We start from the raw sequence: 20,401 nt of genomic DNA, 5'->3' as shown, positions 1-20,401 counted from the left end.
TGGATCTTCAATGGAAAAAAAAAAAAAAAACAAAAGTGGTGCAATTTGCGAACGAAAAAAAATAAGAATATTTTCTCGTTGGAAGTGTTCGTTATTAACCAGTGGTTTTCGTGGTATTGAATCCTTGGGGAATCCGTGCTGACTAAGCTCTTGATTCGTGAGTAAGAAACTAGTGTAACGTAACTCCAAAGTGTTTGCCCTTCTTCAAATCGGGCTGGTACACTGTAGTTGAGATCGCACGGTCCATGTTATAAGTTTGTTATTGCCCACACATTTGACAAGATGTGTCCCAAATACACACTTGCAAATATATGGGGATGTCCCCCCGCTCCCCCTAAAAATGGCCCCTAAAACCTTCCAGGTAGCCTCCACGCAGTCGTTTTGAGGGGACTCGTATTACCTCCTCCCCACAAACACGACTCCCCTCAAAACGACTGTGTGCGTGGCTACCTTCCAGGGGACTGATGTTGCATCACATTCAAGGAAAGTAATAATACATGTAGTTAATCACTAGACTTCAAGTAGTCCTTCCTTCGAGTTTAGTTAAGATTCTGAGCCAAACGTACCGAGTTCTTCCCTTGTCATCCTTGTTTTTGCGCGTTCGCTTGGTCGCTTCCTCAGCTCACCCCCTGGTCTATAACAAAGGGACTGCTTACAGTCTTAAGTTTCTCCAATATTAGTACCTTCAAGTAACGAGGGGCATCCTCCTTCTCCACCACGGATTAATTTTCTTTCAAATCAGCATACCAGCCGTAAGAGGTGACCTTTTGCTTATTACAAAGCCGTTTGACTCTCCTTGATAGGAAACTGGAAAAATGAAAAATTGTGCAGAATATTCCGAAGTTAATTTACTTAAGTTATTTGAGAAAGAGGACTGCCTCGGAAGGTACCCCTGAATGTCCCATTTTTTCTTCTGGAAGATTTGTGATCCATTTGATTTGCAACTGACCACCTTTTGGATTTGAACACCTTGGAGCCGACCAGTTCTTACATAATTGTGACATCTTCTTTGCAGACCTTCCAGAGTTAGTTAACGATATTCTGTATTTCACCATGCAGGTTGCGTGTAAGTACATAGAGAATCCTGTTCTATTTCATCGCGAGGACATCGGTCGAGTGAAGTTTGATGTTCGGTATCTGGTACTCATCTCGTCCGCTAAGCCGTTGGTGCTTCACGCAGATAAAGTGTTCTGGTTGAGATTCGCAAACCAGTGAGTATTTACACCGTAGCTGAGAATGTTCTTTAAATTTTACCCCGTGTCGAGAAAACGTTAAACGAACGTTACCACTTGGCACACTTCATTTCAGTAGTCAATCTTTGGGCTTGCAACAGCAGAAGCTAACTTAGAAACAACAACCTTATTTGGCGTGAAAATGAGTGCAGTATCTGTTGCGAAAAATAAACTGCGAGCATCTTGGATCGAGCAAAAATGTTCTCTTCTCGGAACAGATAGCGTTCAAGGACGACTGTAGGAACTTTTTGAATAATATGTTTAATTCCATTTTGAGAAGCTATAGTTTTTAAATTTGGGGCGAGCGGTGATCTCTTGAGAAATATCACCTTGTTACCAGTATACAGTCAACTCTCTCTAAGGCGGATACCCTCGGTACCAGATTTACTGTCCGCCCTAGAGAGAGTTCATGTCAGCTGATACCCGAACATCAAAACTGAAACCAGTGCTTTATTACTTTAATTACAGTGAACAATGTAGTCATGACGGGTCGGCTGTGCCTCTTTTATATATTCCTTACGGAATCCAAAACAGTTCATACACACTTTAATTGAACAGTTGTGAATCAACCTTAACAAAACTCGTTTGTGTCGCTTGTTGTTTGATAGTACGTGGAGTCAGGGTTCATAACCCCTATTCAGTACGAAAAAGACTTTGTAATGCTGCACTGTTGTTGGGTTGAAAGTCTGGCTTCTTGTAGGCGCTGGATAGCAAAGTGTATAGGTAAAGAAAACGAGAAGATTATAACTGCGGTTGATCTAAACCAAGACGCGAAAAAGTCAAGGAAGAATACAAATGACTCAACTGATTCCAGTAAACGGCAGCGCAAATGAGTTGTTGTATAAATGACAGGAAAACTGACTTTAATGTTGTATTAAGACATATTGTAAGGTCTGGTATATTTTATTAAAACCACTAATATCAGATTGCGCTAATTTTTCGTAATTTTGGACCTGTTTTAAAATTTCAAAAACATCTGGTGTCCGCTTTTAGAGGTTTCTTGAACCAACATGTGTCCGCTGTCCGCCTTAGAGAGAGTTCAGTTACAGAGAAACAAGTGAAATTCGGCAGGGACTAAATTTACTGTCCGCCTTAAAGAGGTGTCGGCCTTAGAGAGGTGTCCGCTTAGAGAGAGTTGACTGTATAGCTAAAATATAATTACGCTTAGATTACCCGCCGTTATGTGCTGGTTTTTGTTTTTTTCTTTCTAGGCCCTTTTCACTGGATTCCTTTGATGTTTACTCGAAACATTTCACAGTCATGAATTACAAGGATAGTGAAAATTTAAAACAGGTAATTTATAAAGCAAGAAGCTGTTTGATATGGTACGTAACTATCTTTATGAAAGAAAATAACAAAATATAGATTTAAAAAATGCAAGGTGTACATGGAAATGCTTTATTCTCAATGATTTGCGCGGGTAGTTTGTCTCGCGAAATTGACTTATTCATATCCTACAAGGCCTTAGTTTCGCTATTTCGGTGAAAATAAGGCTTAACACCTGCTGTATTCTTTAAATAGTATATTTATAATACCATTGTCGTATTTTTTTTTGTAAATCGTAACAATCAAAAAAGTGATTGACTATTCTTTTGTTTTTAGTTTTTCTATTGATTTCGGACACAACACTCACAAATAAACAGAGAAACGGACAGGCAAAATAAAGATCAAGCAGACAGACAGAAAGATGAACAAATTTAGAGAGAAAGAGAGACAGACAGACGGACAGACGAACAGACAGACAGGCATACGGACAGGACAGAGAGACAGGCGGACAGACAGACATGACAGCCAGACATGCAGACAGATTTAAGGCAACATTCCAGTTGAAACGTGAACTTGTTAAAATGGCAAATATTATGGCAAAACGCTGACCAATGACTTTTTATATATACGTCTAAAGACTTCAACACGAGCTTTCATGTAACAAATCCAACAAATGGTCAGAGAGGAGGACTTTAGCCTGGAATCCCCAGCGCTCAAAACCACTCGACCGTACCACGCCTTAGTTTATACACAACTCAGATTTGTTTTCTCTCTTACAGATGCACCCAGATGAATTCATACTTAAGTTTGAACACCAATATCCTAATCACAAATGGGTCGACATAGAGGTGGGTACATGTCCAACCACACTGAGTATGAAGAATATACGAGCTTAATGGAATCGAACCCAGTGTTCTGTCAAGGTCTGGAGGCCCTTCTGTACCGGCGATTGGAAATCTCACTTAAAATCGCCGCCAAAACTGCTGCCCTAATCGCATCAAAATTTATTTAGTTTAGTGCCCTGTAAGTAGTGTGGTGTCATGCTGTGGTTATGGCATGATCGAAATTTTATTCATTTTATGGTTTGCTCTTGTCCTGACATATTTGTGTGTGTCTTTTGGGGTGACTGAAGTATCTGAAACTTAACACTGGGTATGACTACTCTCTACTCCACACCTTCAGCACACAATGTTGACCTCCAACGCTGACATATAAGTCAGTTTTATCCAACCAATCCCAGGTCACACAGTGGCATGACAGTGTTGGTGGCTATATGCCTAACGGACTTACCAGATCATTCTGCGGCATCTGATAACACAAAATTCAATTTGTACACTCGTGACATAACCGTGTGGTGGAGTGGAAAGATTAACGCTTAGATGTCTGTGGAGCGAAAACCCGGGGCTCAAAACCGTTTATCGCGACCCTGGGGGATCTTCCCATTGCGCTGAGAAGTCAAGATAAGGTCGTATTGCCGTCTCAAAATGACAGTTTCTGATTGGCTCAAAAACTGTCATGTAAGCATGACAGCACGGCACTTAAATGGGTTCGGCGCGCACAGATCAAAATTTTACTTCTGTGAATGAACATGCGAAGTTGGATGGTGTTGTTTATTTCTTTTCATTTGAGTTTACAAAGCTTCTGACACTGTTCAAGGACCACTTATAATATTTTTTTGTGGTGAACATGTACCATGATACAGCGGATACAACCTTTTTTCTTGAAGGTAAACGAAAATTCGATAAGGAGAAATTTACTTAAATGACTTTCTCGAGTGTGAAAGCGGCCACGGTAAATAACAATGAGCTTAAATTCCAATAAATTATGGCATTTTCAAAGCAAAAGGATCTGTTTCTTTTCTGTTGTCTCTTATCTCTAGAAAAATTTGCTCCAAGAGCTCTGCTGCGTTCTCTTTCATGGCTCAGGTCTGTCAATTTGATCTTCTTGTCGTAGCGCCGAACGGCAGACTCGGTAGTTTTTACAATTTCTTCGCCGCTTGGTCTCTTTCAAATTTTTAAATCTCCACGGCATCTAAGCTAGGATAACAGTGCCCTGTTTTCGTTTTTGGGTACTTGTATGGTTGCTCGTTTTATTCTTGCTTCTGGTTGTGAGGTTTATTCATCACTGTTTTCATGTTGTTGTTTATATCTCGGCGGTAACAAATTTTCAATAAAATTTGGTGGTAAAATGTTCAAACCTACTAGCTCGTCTATTTCATCAATGGTAGGTGCTTTATGGACTGTAAATTTTTGCATTTTCTTTGCTTTGACGTAAAAATTAAAGCCAAAAATTCAAATAACCCTCCCCAAGAAAAAATTTTGCGCACGGATATTACCATGGCTACAGTTTAACTGAAGTAAGAATTTCTCTTTCAATCAGCGCACGATTTGTACTTTATCCGTTTACTTTCTCCAACAAAATGTCAGTATCGCGAAAAAAAACTAAATTCGATTTGGAGACGGCAACACGACTTTATATTGACGGCGTTGGGACAAAACATATTCCGTATTGGGCTCCGTCGCTTCGCGACTCCGTCCAATACGGAATATATTTTCTCCCAACTAGCCGTCAATATAAAGTCGTATTGCCGTCTCAAAATCGAATTTAGTTTATATTATTGACGCAATGTATGTTTTCTCATATAGTGGTTTAACTGATCACATCTACATGATATTAAACCCACTCGTGAAGAGTAACACTTGACATTTGATTCTATTTCTCTTCACGTTTGTATGTGCAGGCGAAGATTTTTAAAATGTTACGAGGAGTATTTGAAGCTGCAATCTCCGACTCCCCACCAAAGACCTTAATACATTGTACACAAGTAAGTATGTAAAGAATACTAGATACTTTACAGCGAGGGTGTCTCAAAATACTTTTTTCAACATTACCTACTTTTAGTACATAGCGGTCCCTTGGTCTGAGAAAGCGCGCTCCCTGATTGGCTCCTTGCTAGTAGTCGCGCAAAATAGTTTTGTGAAGCTGAACTTAATTCTTACTTAGCTTACAATAAATAACCCTGGTAGTGTTTTTGTGAACCATGTTCAATTTTAATTTCCATGTTGGACTGGCAATAGGCACTTATAATTGATACATCATGTAATCATTGCGTAACTTTTTTTTTCGCCAATTTTTGTTATCCTTTTAGTCTCGTGCGTTTTATGCTGTGGATATGATGTTGAAATGGGCTGAAGATGGTACGTTTATTATCCAGTTAATAATGTCTTTAAGGACGATGCGGCCTACTATTGTTACTGCGCATACGTTCTGTGCATCTCGCCGGAGATACTCGGGTTTCCTATTGGTGGTGCCTACTAATACAGGGATATGTTTGCGCGGTTTAAAACTATGCGGAGAAAGTAGAACTTAGCAAGTGCTCTTGGTATCCAAAGTGAAAATTTGGGGTAACCATGCATTTTTCAGAGATAATAAAGGCGCTTCAATTTGGAAAAAAACGCCATACATTGCTTTGTATTTTACTTTTTTTTTTTTAGAATAATTGTTGCTTAATTATCTCTACCCCAATTTTCTTTTTGGATTTCAATAGCTCTTGCTAAGATCTGCAACAGTGAAGAGTCGGCCCAGCTGTTTCAAATGCTTACCTTTTTCCTTTGATAAAACTGATGAAAACGGATTGTGCCTTGTTCTCCATTTTGCCTTCATTGTTGTTTGTGGGTTTAATCGCATGAGCCAATTCACACGTTACAATGTGTTGACCGATTTCTTTTTCTGTTGTTGAAGCGCGGGGTGAAATTCGGCACAATGCAACAAATCTGTATCACTGGCACATATTTTAATAAAACGGCCGATCTTCGTCCGCTTACTCATTTTATTTTTCAATTTGGGCCAAATCGGCCTAATTAATCGGTACACGTAAATTTGAGAGAAGAGTGCAGTGTCCATGTGTTTAATATCAAGCTTAGAGAAGTGGTCAAAACTACTATACTCAGGACTCACCAAACCACAGAATAGATGGTGGTCTCTGTCTACACTCCCCTTCCTCAACCTCAAAAGATAGTGTCTTTATTGCATAGCCACTCCTCTATCCCGCAGTAAAAAATGACAAGAGATTCAAACCTCACTCTAGTTGTTTATCCAGCAATGCTGATTCTTGCTAGCTGGAAATTTGTGTGTCAACTTAAAATTTAAAGCAATAAAATTTCTACCCCAGACAAGGTGTGTCCTCTCCGAACAAACTTACTATGACCAGTTCCCTTAGTTCCAAAGACTTTTATCTCGCGATGTGGTTGGTCTAGAAGCAATTCGTATATGAGAAGGGTACTGAAATATTTAGGAAATAACGTATATTTTTACTTTCCCTCAAAACGAGAAAACCTTGCGGTGCTTCCCCTTTAATACCAGAGAGGTTAAGAATGTCGTTTACGACAAACGGCAAACGTGAGATATGACCACGTGACCATGTTTATCCTATATTTGCCGCTTGCTGTATTCAGTTTCTCTGTCAAATCGAATAGTTTTACTTTAGTATCACAGGCTAGAATTAGTTTGCACTATTCTCATCTTTGCACTCTCTTTATTTCAAGAAAACATAAACGCGAATCTTACGTTACTATTTATGTTTTCCCTCCAGGCTCTGACGAAATGATTCCTCAAGTCCTCGAGTTCAATTATGGCCCAGATTGCGAGCGAGCTTGCCGCTATCACCCAACTTTCTTCAACTATATTTTTAGTCTTCTGTTTCTTGGTGATTCGAATGGATGGCCTGTAGAAAGATTAGCGTGATACATAGTTTCTGAATCTGAATCTTCCATCGGTAGCCATGACCGTCAACTGAATGAACTAGGAGTTCAGTTAATGAACTTCTGTGTGAGCAAGTTATGGAACTATTGACGTAAGAACTATGGAATGTTTCTGAGCCGTGTAAGTTCTGGAATTTATTTATTACTTCGAAGCAATTTTGGAAAGCTCCGCAACCACTCACGATGTATATATGCTATTGTTCCAGTTATATGTCAAACTCGAGGAGTGTTTCGTCCGATTTCCAGACACCAAGAAAGGGCAAACTTCGAGGTGCTTGGAAATCGCTACTCTTTCGAGTGTTCAATAAAGCTTCTCAAACCATTAATAACTCTTGGAGAAATTCAAAGCAAAAGTTCATCAAATTTTATGATAATTAAGGTCACTTTTACAGACCACCTTCACCGGTAGTGATCTCCTAATTTGATTTCTCTTCATGAATTGTTAATGAGTTTGAGAAGACAAATTGAAGCCAAATCGTGGCCTTTCTCACACGTCTTACATTTTTGCTTTTATATCTGTTTGGCTTCCTATGGCTTTTAAGTTTGGTGTGCTTGGCCAACGTGAACTGTTTCATTGCGTGGAGGGGAGCGTTTAGTATGGATGGTTAAAAAGTTTTGGAAGCAGTTGTATGTCCGAATTTTTAAATGGTGATGTTTGGAAAACCACGATGTGGTTTGTACGACTTACGTTCGTGAAAATCCGTATCACGGTGTCAGCTGCGAAAGTTTACACGAGAGCCGGGTTAGATTGAAGATCTTAGCCGAGGTTAAATTTTTTCTCATGTGATCGGGTCCGCAGTTGGTCGTCACTTGAGAGTACAGGCAACAACATTGTCCCGAAAACAAACAGTAACATTCAAAATCAGGAAATAATACTCGTGCCTCGCAGTTTTATTTATTACCAGTAAATATAAACAATAAGGTAAATTAAATTACTGTGTGTCATCCTTGCCCAACAGTATTGCAGTTTTTGTCATTCTCTGAGTGCTGCAGTTACCGCAACAATTCACCTTAGCGCTCTACTTCGGCAAAAAATGAAGAAGGAAGAAAAACAGAGAAAATGAAACAGAAGGGAAGATCAGCAACCACTTTACCAACTGATCAACGAACCGACTTAAAAAAAGAAACAAACAAACGATAAAAGCAACCAACGAAACTAATAACATACAAACAAACAGACCAAAAACACGCGAATGTAGCAGCAACAACAACAAAAGACAGGGAAGGTTATTTTGACCACTGGGAAGAGATTAAATGCCGGCGACTCGATGCGTAACGACTGCTTGCTCGACACAAATGCAGATAAGAAAGACGAAGCAATGGCGACTGTGTGTGACGTGAAACCATAGAAATAATAAAAACACTCTGTGGTGTTAACAGTCACCATTTTCCCTGCCTTTTTTCCAGCGCTAGAGATCAGCCAATCTTCCTCGAAGTTCTTGAAAAATGGCTATTGTGAACTTCGTTCTTCTATTGTGGTGTAGCTTTAATAAGAGCTAAAATAAGGCAATAGTAAAGTCCCCATAATTGATGCTGCGAATGCTAAATTAAATCATTGCGGTTTGTATTACTTCGCTACGCCCTTGTAGTTCCAAGTTTCTGACATCTGTACTTGCGCTAGTTGTGGATTGATATTTGCCTTGTGTTGTTTCAATTTTTGTAGCTGGAACAAAGACAGGAATATAGAATTAACAAACAAGATGGTCATTTTCGGCCATAGGCCGTCGGGCCTTGACCGGGCAAAATGAGAGAAGCTTTTTGTGTTTCGTTCAACCCTTTCTTGAGCCGAGGCGCAAACATCTGGTCTTTTCAGCTGCGCCACAGTTTAGCGAAGGACATATTTCCCCTCTAACCTGTGTGTGAAGCTTTCCCAAAGTGGAGTAGGAAGTTTGGGGGGGGGGGGGGGGGGGGGAGGGGGTGAAGGGGGGCTTGATTCCTGAGAGCTCTTTCGATTTTTTTTCTTTTCTCGTCACGACACGGAGCGTCAATATCTTATGAATGTAACCTTGGCGTCAACCCTTTCCCGGGCAGATTTATTTTTTGAACAGTATTAAGAGGACCTTTGGAACTACTATAGTTCAAAACACCCAATCAAACAAGAGCAAAGACAATCAAATTGTCATACGTCATGCTTAGTCGAAGTAAAAATAGGTCTAAAAATAGATCTACTTGGGAAACGATTCACTCAAAGAGATTACAGTCTCCTAGTTATGGGTTCCTGTTTAACGTCATTTGCACCAAGAAGAAAGATGAGTATCAGACTCGTAAACACGTTCAATGGTAACGATCGGGAAAAAGGTTAAAAACTAACGGTGTTTACCTGCTAGTTGAGTGGCAAAATGTTCTTAATGTAGTCTTCACTGTCGACTCGGGTACCAGCGGGGTCATAAATTGCTACCACCACAGTGCGAATGTTATTCCCTTCAAGGTCTTCATCTACGGCAAATCCACATCCAATTCTCTCATGAGACTTCCACAGGATCTGAAAGCAATATTAACAGTGCAGTTGCACTGAATCAAATGCGGCCGTATGCCTCACAAAGGGTGAGGAGAATGATTGAGTGGAGTGTTTTATCGTGTTTTAAACCACGAGGCGCAGCCGAGTGGTTTTAGACCCGATAAAACACGTGCTGCGAGTTTTTGAACGGCTTCAAAAACATTCCTGGAAAAGCGTGTGTCAATAGAGTTCATAACAATTATGCTTTTGTGAACGTTGGAAATTAGCATACGAGAAAAACACCGCATACTAGTGAGGAGTGTTTTTCGGCTGATAAAACACTGCATACTATTAAGGAGGACGTTTATCGATATAAAGTCACTGCACGTGATGTATTATCCACCATCTGATAGGTCAATGAGCTTATGAATTATTAATGATTAGAATATACATAGACTGTCATCCTAAAAGGAAAAGTGGGATTAAATCTGCCGGTATTCACGGATGATTCTCTACCCCTGCCTTACTTACCTCTACGAAGTGGTTGTTGCTTGTTGAGATCTGTGGGTCATTGTAATTGTAAGAGTTTCCTTCATTATACCTGGAAGATAGGGACACCAGTTAAAGAAAACGATAGATTTCAACTCCTTTAAATAAAAAAGCTTAAAATTGTCACCTTTTTGAAACTGCTGGTGTAAAATTTACCAAACTTTAAATTATCCATCTTGGTTAATCAACTGGCGCACTGGTGTTATTAGAATGCACGAAATATGAACCATGGGCCAGATTCAAGAAGCACTCCTTGTTTAAGACTAAGTATTGTTTCTAAACTGTCTGGCCCCAGATTGTTGGCCGTCTGGATTGGTAAGAATTTCCCCAAAGCTCAGTTATCGACCTGCGGGTACTGTACATATATAGGACAATAAAAAAAGAATCCGAACTCCCTGATCTAAGCGGAAGCCGTATTCTTTTGCATAAATAAGAAAGAAAAGGAGGGGAAGGAAAGAAGAAAGGAAGGAGGGAGGTAAATAAGAAAGGAAGGAAAGAACGGAAAGAGAAGAAGGGAGAATGAATGAATCAACTAACTAACTGACTGACTGAATACTGACGGACTTATTACTGACTGACTGACGGACTGACTGACTGAATACTTACTGACTTACTGACTGTCCAACTGACTGACTAACTGAGTTACTGACTGGCTGACAGACTGACTGACGAACTGATTGACTGACTAACTGACTGACTAACTGATTGACTGATTAACTGATTGACTAACTGACTGACTGGCTGACTAACTGACTTACTGATTGACTGACTAACTGACTGACTAACTGATTGATTGACTCACTGACTGACTGACTAACTGATTGACTGATTTACTGATTGACTAATTGATTGACTGACTAACTGACTGACTGATTGACTGACTAACTGACTGATTAACTGATTGACTGACTAACTGACTGATTAACTGATTGACTAACTAACTGATTAACTGACTGACTGACTAACTGACTGACTGACTGACTGACTAACTGACTAACTGACTGACTAACTGATTGACTGATTAACTGATTGGCTAACTGATTAACTGACTGACTGACTAACTGACTGACTGACTGACTAACTGACTGACTAACTGATTGACTGACTAACTGACTGATTAACTGATTGACTAACTGATTAACTGACTGACTGACTAACTGACTAACTGACTGACTGACTGACTGACTAACTGACTAACTGACTGACTAACTGATTGACTGATTAACTGATTGACTAACTGATTGACTGACTCATTGACTGACTAATTGACAGACTGACTGACTAACTGACTGACTGACAAACTGATTGACTGACTAACTGACTGGCTGACTGATTGACCGATTAACTGATTGACTGACTAATTAAATGACTGACTAACTGACAGACAAACTGATTGACTAATTGGCTGGCTCACTGACTACCTGATTGACTGATTAACTGACTGGCTGGCTGACTGACTGACCGACTGACTAGCTGACTGACTGACTGACTGACTCGGACTGATTGACTGACTGACTACTGACTGAATGACTAACTCAGTACAATGTCATATCAAGGCTGAGTTCATGTTGAGAGCAAATATATTTTTGTACCGTCGGAAACCATAGGGAGAAAATAAGACAAAACAAAATACCCATCAGGAACAAAAAAAACCCCCTCATGTTTCTATGAACGTTTGGTTTCTGGTCAACGACAACATTCCAAGCGAACATGTTTCAAATTCACACATTTGTCTTTTCATTGGACCTTGCCTCCTTACCAGTTTTCCACTGCGTCACTGATTGTTCGGGGCGTCGTCCAGGTTGCGCTGAAGAAATTAAGATCGTACGTGCCACTTGACATCTTTACAATTGTTTTGCTTTCTGCGGCTGTGGTCAAAACATCCTGAGCTAGCTTTTGAGCTTCTTCAGCGAGGGCGTTGCTGTACTGTAAATGTGGAACTCCGTGCTTGCTTCTGTAAAAGTTATGCTTTTGGAGACAGTCCGATTTGATGCTCGCAAAAGCTGTGCAAATTAAAATTGAATTTTTTTGTCAAATGATTTATGCTTTAGCAAGCCCTTTTGAATGATATCTGTACCATTGGTCGCTTGAAAAGCTTGTTTTAAAGTCAATGAAGTGGGGGAAAGGGGGGGGGGGGGGGGCTATTCCGAAGGATTTTTTGGTGTGTGGGAGAGAACCGTTAATGGTTTTAGACCACGGAATATTTCAGGTATTTTTCTTGGATAGTTTATCCTTAACCAGTAAGTCTTAACGTGTTTCAGGAACTTTTTACACATACTAGAGTCTGAGAACAACAGCAACGATGATTTGACGTACATTTTTTGCAAAAGTTAACTCGTTCGACTACTGGAGAGCTTATTAACAAGTGGTATGTTTTGGTACACTTTTGGTAACTTGGTACTTTTCTTGTGTTGCCTTTGTCCACAGGGTTTTACAGGCATGGTTTTCACTTCTATTCTTTTGTCTACAAATTTGAACCCTAATCACTCCTGTTCGGGTGTAATAACATAACTTACAATGGTAACCTACCAGTGTGAAGGAACAGGGAACCGATGAGATATGAAATCAGCGTCATCATTGTTTGATGGGCGTGGATTAATTCCGTCGACCAGAGGTTTCGGAGAAGCAATCTAGTACACTGCCAAAACTGCATTTTAAAAAATATACAAATATCACATCCGTTAATTTCAATATCGTAACTGAAGAATCAGCTCTGTGATTTTGAAACATTGTGAAGCAAAAGTGAATTTCGAAGTTCATTTTGAGCTGATTATAAGACTGAATAAGCAGATTCCACCTCGTAAAGATACAGCGAAACAGCTTCCATTTGCATGATCACACTTTAGGATTTTCATCCACAGACTGATTCTAGAGATGGACTGCTAGCTTATACACTATTCTTTCACTAGACTTCTCAATTGCAATAGCTTTCATTTAAATGGTCACGCATTTAAAATTTATCGGAGAGCCACTTTGTAGAGGAAAATAAGCAGTACTGTGAAAACGTTCTACTAGTAGCTTTCATTTGAATGGTCTAATTTTAAACTTAAGGATTTAAACCATCGTGGAAACCTACAGTGTAACTCGAAAGGTTACCATCACTGGGGAATGCTGTTCGCCCATTCAATTTCATTTGAGTATTTCGCGACTTTTTCAGGTTTTTTCACAGACTAAAGGTAGAAATCACCTTGTACAGCATGATAAACATTACATCACAAAAGTACTGAAATTATTTCTCCGTAATTTCATTGAAATGGTCAGACGATTTCACACGCAGATCTAAAAAACGTATAACCACTCTATCAGAGAATATCAAACAAAATTGACGGTAGGAAAGTATCTTTAACTGGTTCTCGTTTGATTAGATTGTCACACTGTACTTAACAACTCAGTCGTAACTCATAATAACAGATCTACAAACTTAAACTGCTTTGGAGGACCCAAGGCTTGAGTCTAGAATTTAAAGAAAAACGCCTCTGGGCTTACTCACTTTTGGCTTGCAACTGCAACTCGATGATCTTTGGAATTAAGAGCTGGTAATCTAGAAAGAAACTCGTTTGAGTTTTTTGAAATCTCGGTAAAAAAAATATGAAATGACTGACAAACTATACCCTTCCCAGCTTACGAAATCGTGAAGTTTAGATTTCGTTTCCTGTGTGAAATAACTCTTTATTGCGATAAATTCCATTCGAACTTCTACTGTTGCTCATGGTTCAAATCTGATTGTAATAATTTGAAACAATAGATTCTTTTGCAAATGTCTAAACAGAATTGGTTATTCATTGCAATGCGTTCTTTTGACAGGTTTTCCCATTAACTTTTTCAAAATTAAAGGTTCTTACAATTAAAACTGATTCAGGCTTAAAATCTTCTTATCATTCGTTCTTGAATTAATATATGGTCGTTAAACTCGGCTAAAAAAATAAAAATATGCAACATTTTTTACTTAGTGTGCTGCAATAAATCCCGCACAGATAATGTTATGTGCCGTTGCTATGCGATAGATGATTACCTTGTTGTGGCCGTGACAAGAGAAGCAGTTTAAAAAAGAACCCTGTTTCTCCTGTTTTAGGTTGATTTCACTCGATTCAATTTTTCTTGAAAACGTTTCCGTGGTTGAGAATGGAATTTTTTTAACACGGAGGCTTGCCAAGGAAAAGTGTCCCAAATTTTGCTGTTCACGGAATTAGAAAATAAATAAATTAACCTGTGATAAGGAAGCTTGTCATGAAAAAAGTGCTGGTAATTCCGTGATTAGACGATAAGGTTTAGCTACTCATGAAAAAATCTTCAGTTCCTGACAGTCTTTCGTTGCTGAACAATTGTTTTACTTGGTTTTGAACAAGAAAAGTTCGCATTAGTGAAAAACAAAGATTTTTTCCGACACTGACATACGAGAATATAAAACTTATCATGAAAAACTTGCTCCTGTGGACCCAGTCAAAAGCTCAATCATTACTCGATGAGACTTCAAAGTATGATTCAATGTTTAGGATTATTCACTGGAGGCGATTTACGTTTTCGACCAAAAATGATGATTAAATTTTCATTAAAATAACTCCTCTGCTTTCCAACTGGTTTCGAAGGTACGGTAAAATGTTAGATTGGAATTTCATTTAACCCTGCTGACGGGTGATATTAATAACAGAATTTTTCATATTCACGGTAAGTTAATTTTTATTGCTTTTTCTTAGCTCTAGTTACAAGTTTGGCAGTAGTTTTAGTATTTTTGTTAGCTTCACGATTTTTTCAATAATTTCCTTCAGTTCCAAGGGAGAAATTGGTAAATCGATAGAAAAGTTGTCTTAGAGGGGGCAGAGCTTGGAATTGAGTTCTATAGTCAGATTGAAAAAAGGTGAGAACGAGATTGATGCTGAATATTCATTTAGTCGAATGCTGTTAATTTTTCTCATTTGGATCGAAAACAAGCTAGCCAAGGCTTAAATGAAAACATGAGTAAGAAGGAAAGAGGAAAACAAATTAGCTTTCACGATTCAATTCCTTGATTTTGAAAGCGCATTAAGGATCTAGAAGACTTACAGTGGTGACTTTACTTTATCAAAGTAGAACCTTTAGCGCCCTTTTGATAATATTGTGAAACATCGCTAGATTAAGATTGACTCAATTTAAGCTAACCTTCAAGAGTGTGAACAATGACCTATTTTTTAATTGATGATGCTTAATTTCAAACGGCTGGTAAAAGTTAATTTGAACTCTTCCAAATAATTTGCTTTGTAGCGGAGAAAAAAAAAACTAGAATTCAGTGTGAGTTTTGCTGGAAATACTGAGCTCAACTTGAATCTTGTTGCTTATCAATTTATCATCAATTTTTTCTCATCTTGCAGTTTTAGTAGACGCCTCAAATTCTATTTAGTCTTAGAATCTCTGGGCTCTCTCCCTTTGACTCACATTTTTAGTTCTTATTCAATGTCGTAGGTGTGCACATATTTAGATAAACATTGTCAGCTAAGTAACTCAAGCAACCCGGCTGAAATTCAACACAGCGAACCCAAGAAGGAAAATGCTTTTCTTCAAATGCTGCTGGATCTCAATTTTTTGCCATGTGGCATTACAAAGTGGTAAGTTGACTTTTTTTTCATCTGGATTAAACATGTTGCGTTTTTACCTTGGCATTGTCGAGAAGCGCACAATATCAGATCATACTGGAAACATTTTATTTGTTTCAATCCAAGTTAATGGCGTAGTCTTACCACCAATCGCTTGATACAATCTCACCATTCCTGTGCTGGCATTTATGCTTACGTTTTTGTACGTTTTTCTCGAATAAACCATTGTATCAGCGTGAACTTAGTTCAGGGGCAGTTCTTCCTTCATTTAATTTTTTTGCGCTTGATGCAAGTTCTTTTACTATTAACTGATCGGTGCTAGCAAACGTTATACCTGTGTTTAGGTTGTTTTTGAATACGTCACAGTCTAAATTTTGTACTTAAATTAATCTTGTGATTATTTTTCTGCCAAATATTGAGCTTATGTATAGAACTCGGCATCACTTTCACCTAATACTGTCAAACCTGCAGTACTGATATGATTATCTTTGACGTTCTTGGAGACAATGGCTCGATAACGTAGTACGAACTTTTGCTATATCCTTGCTACAACTTCTAAACTGCTTCTCTCTACTAGCGCAAAATGTAAGGGACACCTACTAAAAATACTGCATACTGGTTGAAGGTTGGGGGAGGGGAGGGGGGACAGGGATGTTCAAGAAGCTGGGATGTTCTAGCTCACGCTTGCATGACAAGTATCAGCCCTTGACTGGGACTAGTCCCAAATGTCCCTGTGAAAACATTGCTAAACTTGGAGTCAAGCAGTCAGTAGATCTGATTCATCCTGTTCTTGCGCATCCTTAGCATGATTATCTTCAATCTCAGGGGACCACATGACGCACAAATAAACTGTTCTGAATACGTTTCGTTGCCGGATCTCTTGTTAGTAGAAATGCACGTACCAGACGTCACTTTACGTGTAAATAAATCAAACTGATTGTAGGGCTGACACCACGGCAAAGGGCAATTTATTTGGGCCAATATTTGAACTGGTACCAATAGTCTTCTTCAGGAGCCGGTGTTACAATTATACTAGTTGAAATATTGACCCAAATAAATCAGTTGCCTTTTGCCGTGGTGCCAGCCCTACAATCAGTTTGGTTTATTTCCTTCCAACTGAGCTATACGTTCGGGCTACTGCATTCTCGATGCCATAGCCCTTCCTGGTTTACACAAGGTAGCATGTCCGTGTAGACGATTGGTTACATATGAACAACATATCACATGAAGAATGATGTATTAATCGGTAAATGACACAGGCATACTCCGACAAAAATCCGAGTGCTCCTATCAGGAGTCGAACCTAAGACCTTCCGATTACTAGTTCGGATGCTCTACCCACTGAGCTACAGGAGACTCGTTGGAGCTAAGGCCGTTAAACTAGGTTCATGGGACAAACATCCTGCATACTGCTAGGATTGGAATGTCAATGTGTGGCATATGCGCAAGGAGAATAATGTGATGGAATATGTTAAGCCTGGTGAATAAAAAACATATTACATTTTTTGTCCATTCAGCAGTCTTGGCCAGCATCCAATCGGATTGCTTGGAGCAGCATAATTTACACCGAGGACAACACGATGCCCCGGCCGTGACGTACAGCAGTGCACTGGAGAAACAGGCTCAGCGTTTGGCGAACTTTATGGCTCAAGTGGAATCTGAATTGGAGTATACCAGACGGAGCGCTAATGTAGATGAAAACTTGTATCATGCCATTTCTAAGTTGCCGCTGACCATAAGCGACGCCGTAGAAAAATGGTAACGATGATGTACCCCACCCCCGCCCCGGTCCCCCGGGTGGGCACCAATTCCTAGAGTTATTGGGCCAGTTGTTTAATCGGAGTCTAACTTAGGCCCCGGCTTAAGACAATCAGTGGGCTTTCAAATCTGTTTATAGGTGGTTTTTCTTATTAGATAAATAGTTTTCTGGTCTGGGGTGCAAGCCTTGTTATAACCGTCACCAGCAAACTATGTTTAGATATGACTGTTGACAAAGTCGAAAATGCCTTAGAACGTGGTTTTGTTAAACACTATCTTAACTTTCTTTTAATAATTGACCCGTTAAGTTTTTCTTGGCCAAGCAATTTCAACTTGCTTGAGCGTTCTACGGTCCTAGCGACTTGAAGCGATTTTGGGCGACTTGTCTTAGAGTTATAAATTTCACCCAAATATTCACTTCAGAATAAAACCACTTCGAAACTACCATAGGAAAACATTAGTAAGTAATTGTTTTATTGATTTACAATGCACTGAAGCACAATTTACGAAAGAATAATCTCGTACCCATCTCTTTTCACTTTTCGTTAAGGCATCTGGGCACATGTCTTTTGATCAACAAAAGACAATAAATAAAATAAAATGAAAGATGGGAATGGTAAAAGAGATGATACCTTTTCCAAGACTTAATATATTCTGATCTTTGATTCATGCCACTGGTAAGTGGCTAATGCATGATGTTATTAACCCAAGCAAGTTTTTTTATATGAACTTTTTTATACGCTTCACTTTACGAAAACAGATTGCTACGTCTTAAATACGTTAATGTCATTGATGTTTAGGTACGGTGGAAGGAAATTCTACAACTACAACCAGCCAAATCCCAGTGCAGAAAACGAGAATTTTATTAAGGTAATGCTTATTCACATCATAGAGCGGAAAATAATAGCCGGCACTAAGTTGCTACCAACAGCCTTTCAGTTTACTTTGAATACTTCTGATCTTATACAGAGCGTACGTCTAATGCTTGAGCTATAAAACTATTTTCTCTTTGCTTAGCTTGTGTGGAGGTCGTACAAGCGCATCGCCTGCGGTTATGCTGTGACCAAGAGGAAAGATGGTGGTGTCAATACGTATGTGGTGGCTTTGTACACGCCACCAGTAAAGCCGAATAGTGACGCGGAATACCTGTTGAATGTCAGGGCTTCAAAGCCGAAAGAATGAATTAAGTAAGTCTTCACTTCAGCTAAGTAAAGATTACCAAATCATTCTTTTACCCGATCCAGACTATGATAAAAACATCAACAGAGAAAAACAAGCAGACAAACCAATTAGTTAACAACAACAACAACAACAAAACAGAAACTAACTAAAGGTGATTCCATGGAAAAATGAAATGTAATGATAGTGTTGTCAAACTTTATACATTTGCCCTATTACATCAAGAAAATGAATTTAAACTGATAACAGGGGTCATCATGCTTCTTTTCACGCTATAGAGCTATAGTATACATTATAACCACTTTACAAGCTTATCAGGGGGAGAAATGGTAAAACCCAATACACTCTGACGAAGGGCTAATGCTCGAAACGTCAGCATTTTTTTTTAAATTTCTATACGGTAGCCAAATTACCTTACCAACTCACCTCTTGATAAAATTTACTCCCCCATCGATGTATCACCACAATTGTTTTTGAAACTAACACCCTTTATATAGGGAAACGAATAGTTTGAGCATTTCAAGGCTCATCACCAGACATTGTAAGCTATCTAACTGAGAGGCAGTACGAATGTCATTCTTTTGCTTTGTTCCAACAGCTTTTCCCTGTTCGTCCATACTTGAGTTTGTCAACTGCATGCACTCATCATACAAGGGAGAATACTTAGTGGGGGATCTCTTCACTGTGCCCACGATTGCGGGCAAAACAGCCGGTTCGAAGTTACAAGTAAAACAATAAAGGGCACTCAAAGTAAAACAACTGAAATAAAGATTAAAACGTATTTTTTTGTTTGGTAGTTGCCCCTTGTTGATAAGAATGCTCATGACGCTAAAAATCGTTAGTTGAGGTGGGGCTCGGAGGTGATCACTGGAGGTCTGGTCCTAAATGAAATTTCAGAGAGAAACTCGTAGCCAATCAAGAGCTAGTTGGCAGTACTCTCGTACGTACCCAGATGATTTGTCTTCAGAGGAAACATCTGGTAAAATCGATCTTGTTGTCCAATCTGATTGGTCAATGAAAATTTCCCTTTGCACGTCGCGTCACCATTTTCGTGCAAACTGTTTTCAGACCTTAGTGTTGAACGCGCGAAGGCACATGCTTTATAAACAATGATATATCTTGACACTTCTATCCTTCTATGAAAGTAGTTTCTTCCATCGATTTGAACGTAGCGTTTCATAAATCTTCGACTACTTAGACTAGTTCCTATAAACATGCCCTTTTTTTGAGGCGTTGCCTCTCTGTTCAAAGCTACTTGAAAATGTTTGCTTGGCAATCTAAGTAACGCGTACGACTATATATAACTTGCTTTCTTGGTGCTTATATTTTCTCCCAAAGAGTGAAAAGAACAGTGATCGATGTATTATTTCAGTTAATCTGATCTGGCGTGCGAACATAAATTCACTTTTTAAACGATTTGATAGCTGAATTTTACTATCAGATTAGCCCATTCTACAGTCGTCTGCTTATTAGCCTGGCCTTTGAGTGGTAGCGAGGCTGGTTTCCATACGAAAAGCACAGAGGCTTATTTTGTATCAAAACTGAAAGGCAACTCCAGCCTCGTTTATACTAGAAGGCCAGGTCAATTAGCACATTCTTCTACTGGCCGAAAATTATGAAAGGCGTGAATCACAGAGGTACCGTCCCCCACTT

The 20,401-nt window shown here is 39.2% G+C and overlaps 3 protein-coding genes across 7 annotated transcripts in view; 2 read left to right on the top strand and 1 right to left on the bottom strand.

The window, feature by feature from the left end:
• LOC146470474 (tubulin--tyrosine ligase-like protein 12) overlaps window positions 1-8,209 on the top strand; it is a 42,283-nt gene extending 34,074 nt beyond the window's left edge. For both annotated transcript variants that reach the window (XM_085122566.1, XM_085122565.1), the window contains exons 11-16: window positions 1,060-1,211; window positions 2,444-2,525; window positions 3,278-3,346; window positions 5,239-5,322; window positions 5,647-5,695; window positions 7,090-8,209. In XM_085122566.1, the coding sequence (XP_084978692.1) occupies window positions 1,060-1,211; window positions 2,444-2,525; window positions 3,278-3,346; window positions 5,239-5,322; window positions 5,647-5,695; window positions 7,090-7,241 (588 nt within the window). In that variant the 3' untranslated portion in view covers window positions 7,242-8,209. The remainder of the gene's footprint in view (window positions 1-1,059; window positions 1,212-2,443; window positions 2,526-3,277; window positions 3,347-5,238; window positions 5,323-5,646; window positions 5,696-7,089) is intronic.
• Window positions 8,210-8,348: 139 nt separating this feature from the next.
• On the bottom strand, window positions 8,349-13,877 carry LOC146470473 (Golgi-associated plant pathogenesis-related protein 1-like). Its single transcript, XM_085122601.1, has 6 exons — window positions 13,856-13,877; window positions 12,774-12,891; window positions 12,004-12,247; window positions 10,227-10,296; window positions 9,579-9,740; window positions 8,349-8,921 (listed from the first exon to the last, which is right to left on the bottom strand). The coding sequence occupies exons 2-5, from the start codon at window positions 12,820-12,822 to the stop codon at window positions 9,582-9,584; spliced, it is 522 nt and encodes a 173-aa protein (XP_084978727.1). The 5' UTR covers window positions 12,823-12,891; window positions 13,856-13,877; the 3' UTR covers window positions 8,349-8,921; window positions 9,579-9,581.
• Window positions 13,878-14,925: 1,048 nt separating this feature from the next.
• Window positions 14,926-19,529, top strand: LOC146470472 (ectin-like). Of its 4 annotated transcripts, none has more exons than XM_085122599.1 (6): window positions 14,926-15,099; window positions 15,716-15,823; window positions 17,329-17,569; window positions 18,370-18,439; window positions 18,587-18,756; window positions 19,347-19,529. In XM_085122599.1, the coding sequence occupies exons 2-5, from the start codon at window positions 15,766-15,768 to the stop codon at window positions 18,749-18,751; spliced, it is 534 nt and encodes a 177-aa protein (XP_084978725.1). In that variant the 5' UTR covers window positions 14,926-15,099; window positions 15,716-15,765; the 3' UTR covers window positions 18,752-18,756; window positions 19,347-19,529. The 4 variants fall into 4 exon arrangements, with proteins under 4 accessions (XP_084978725.1, XP_084978724.1, XP_084978726.1 ...); XM_085122598.1 differs by having other exon boundaries at window positions 15,681-15,823; XM_085122600.1 differs by lacking the exon at window positions 14,926-15,099 and having other exon boundaries at window positions 15,436-15,823; window positions 17,332-17,569.
• The last annotated feature ends 872 nt before the right edge of the window (window positions 19,530-20,401 follow it).

The sequence above is a fragment of the Pavona decussata genome, unplaced genomic scaffold (genome assembly GCF_977016875.1).
Source record: "Pavona decussata unplaced genomic scaffold, jaPavDecu1.1 SCAFFOLD_114, whole genome shotgun sequence".
NCBI classification, from domain to species: domain Eukaryota; kingdom Metazoa; phylum Cnidaria; class Anthozoa; order Scleractinia; family Agariciidae; genus Pavona; species Pavona decussata.
This window is presented reverse-complemented; position numbering and strand designations above follow the sequence as displayed.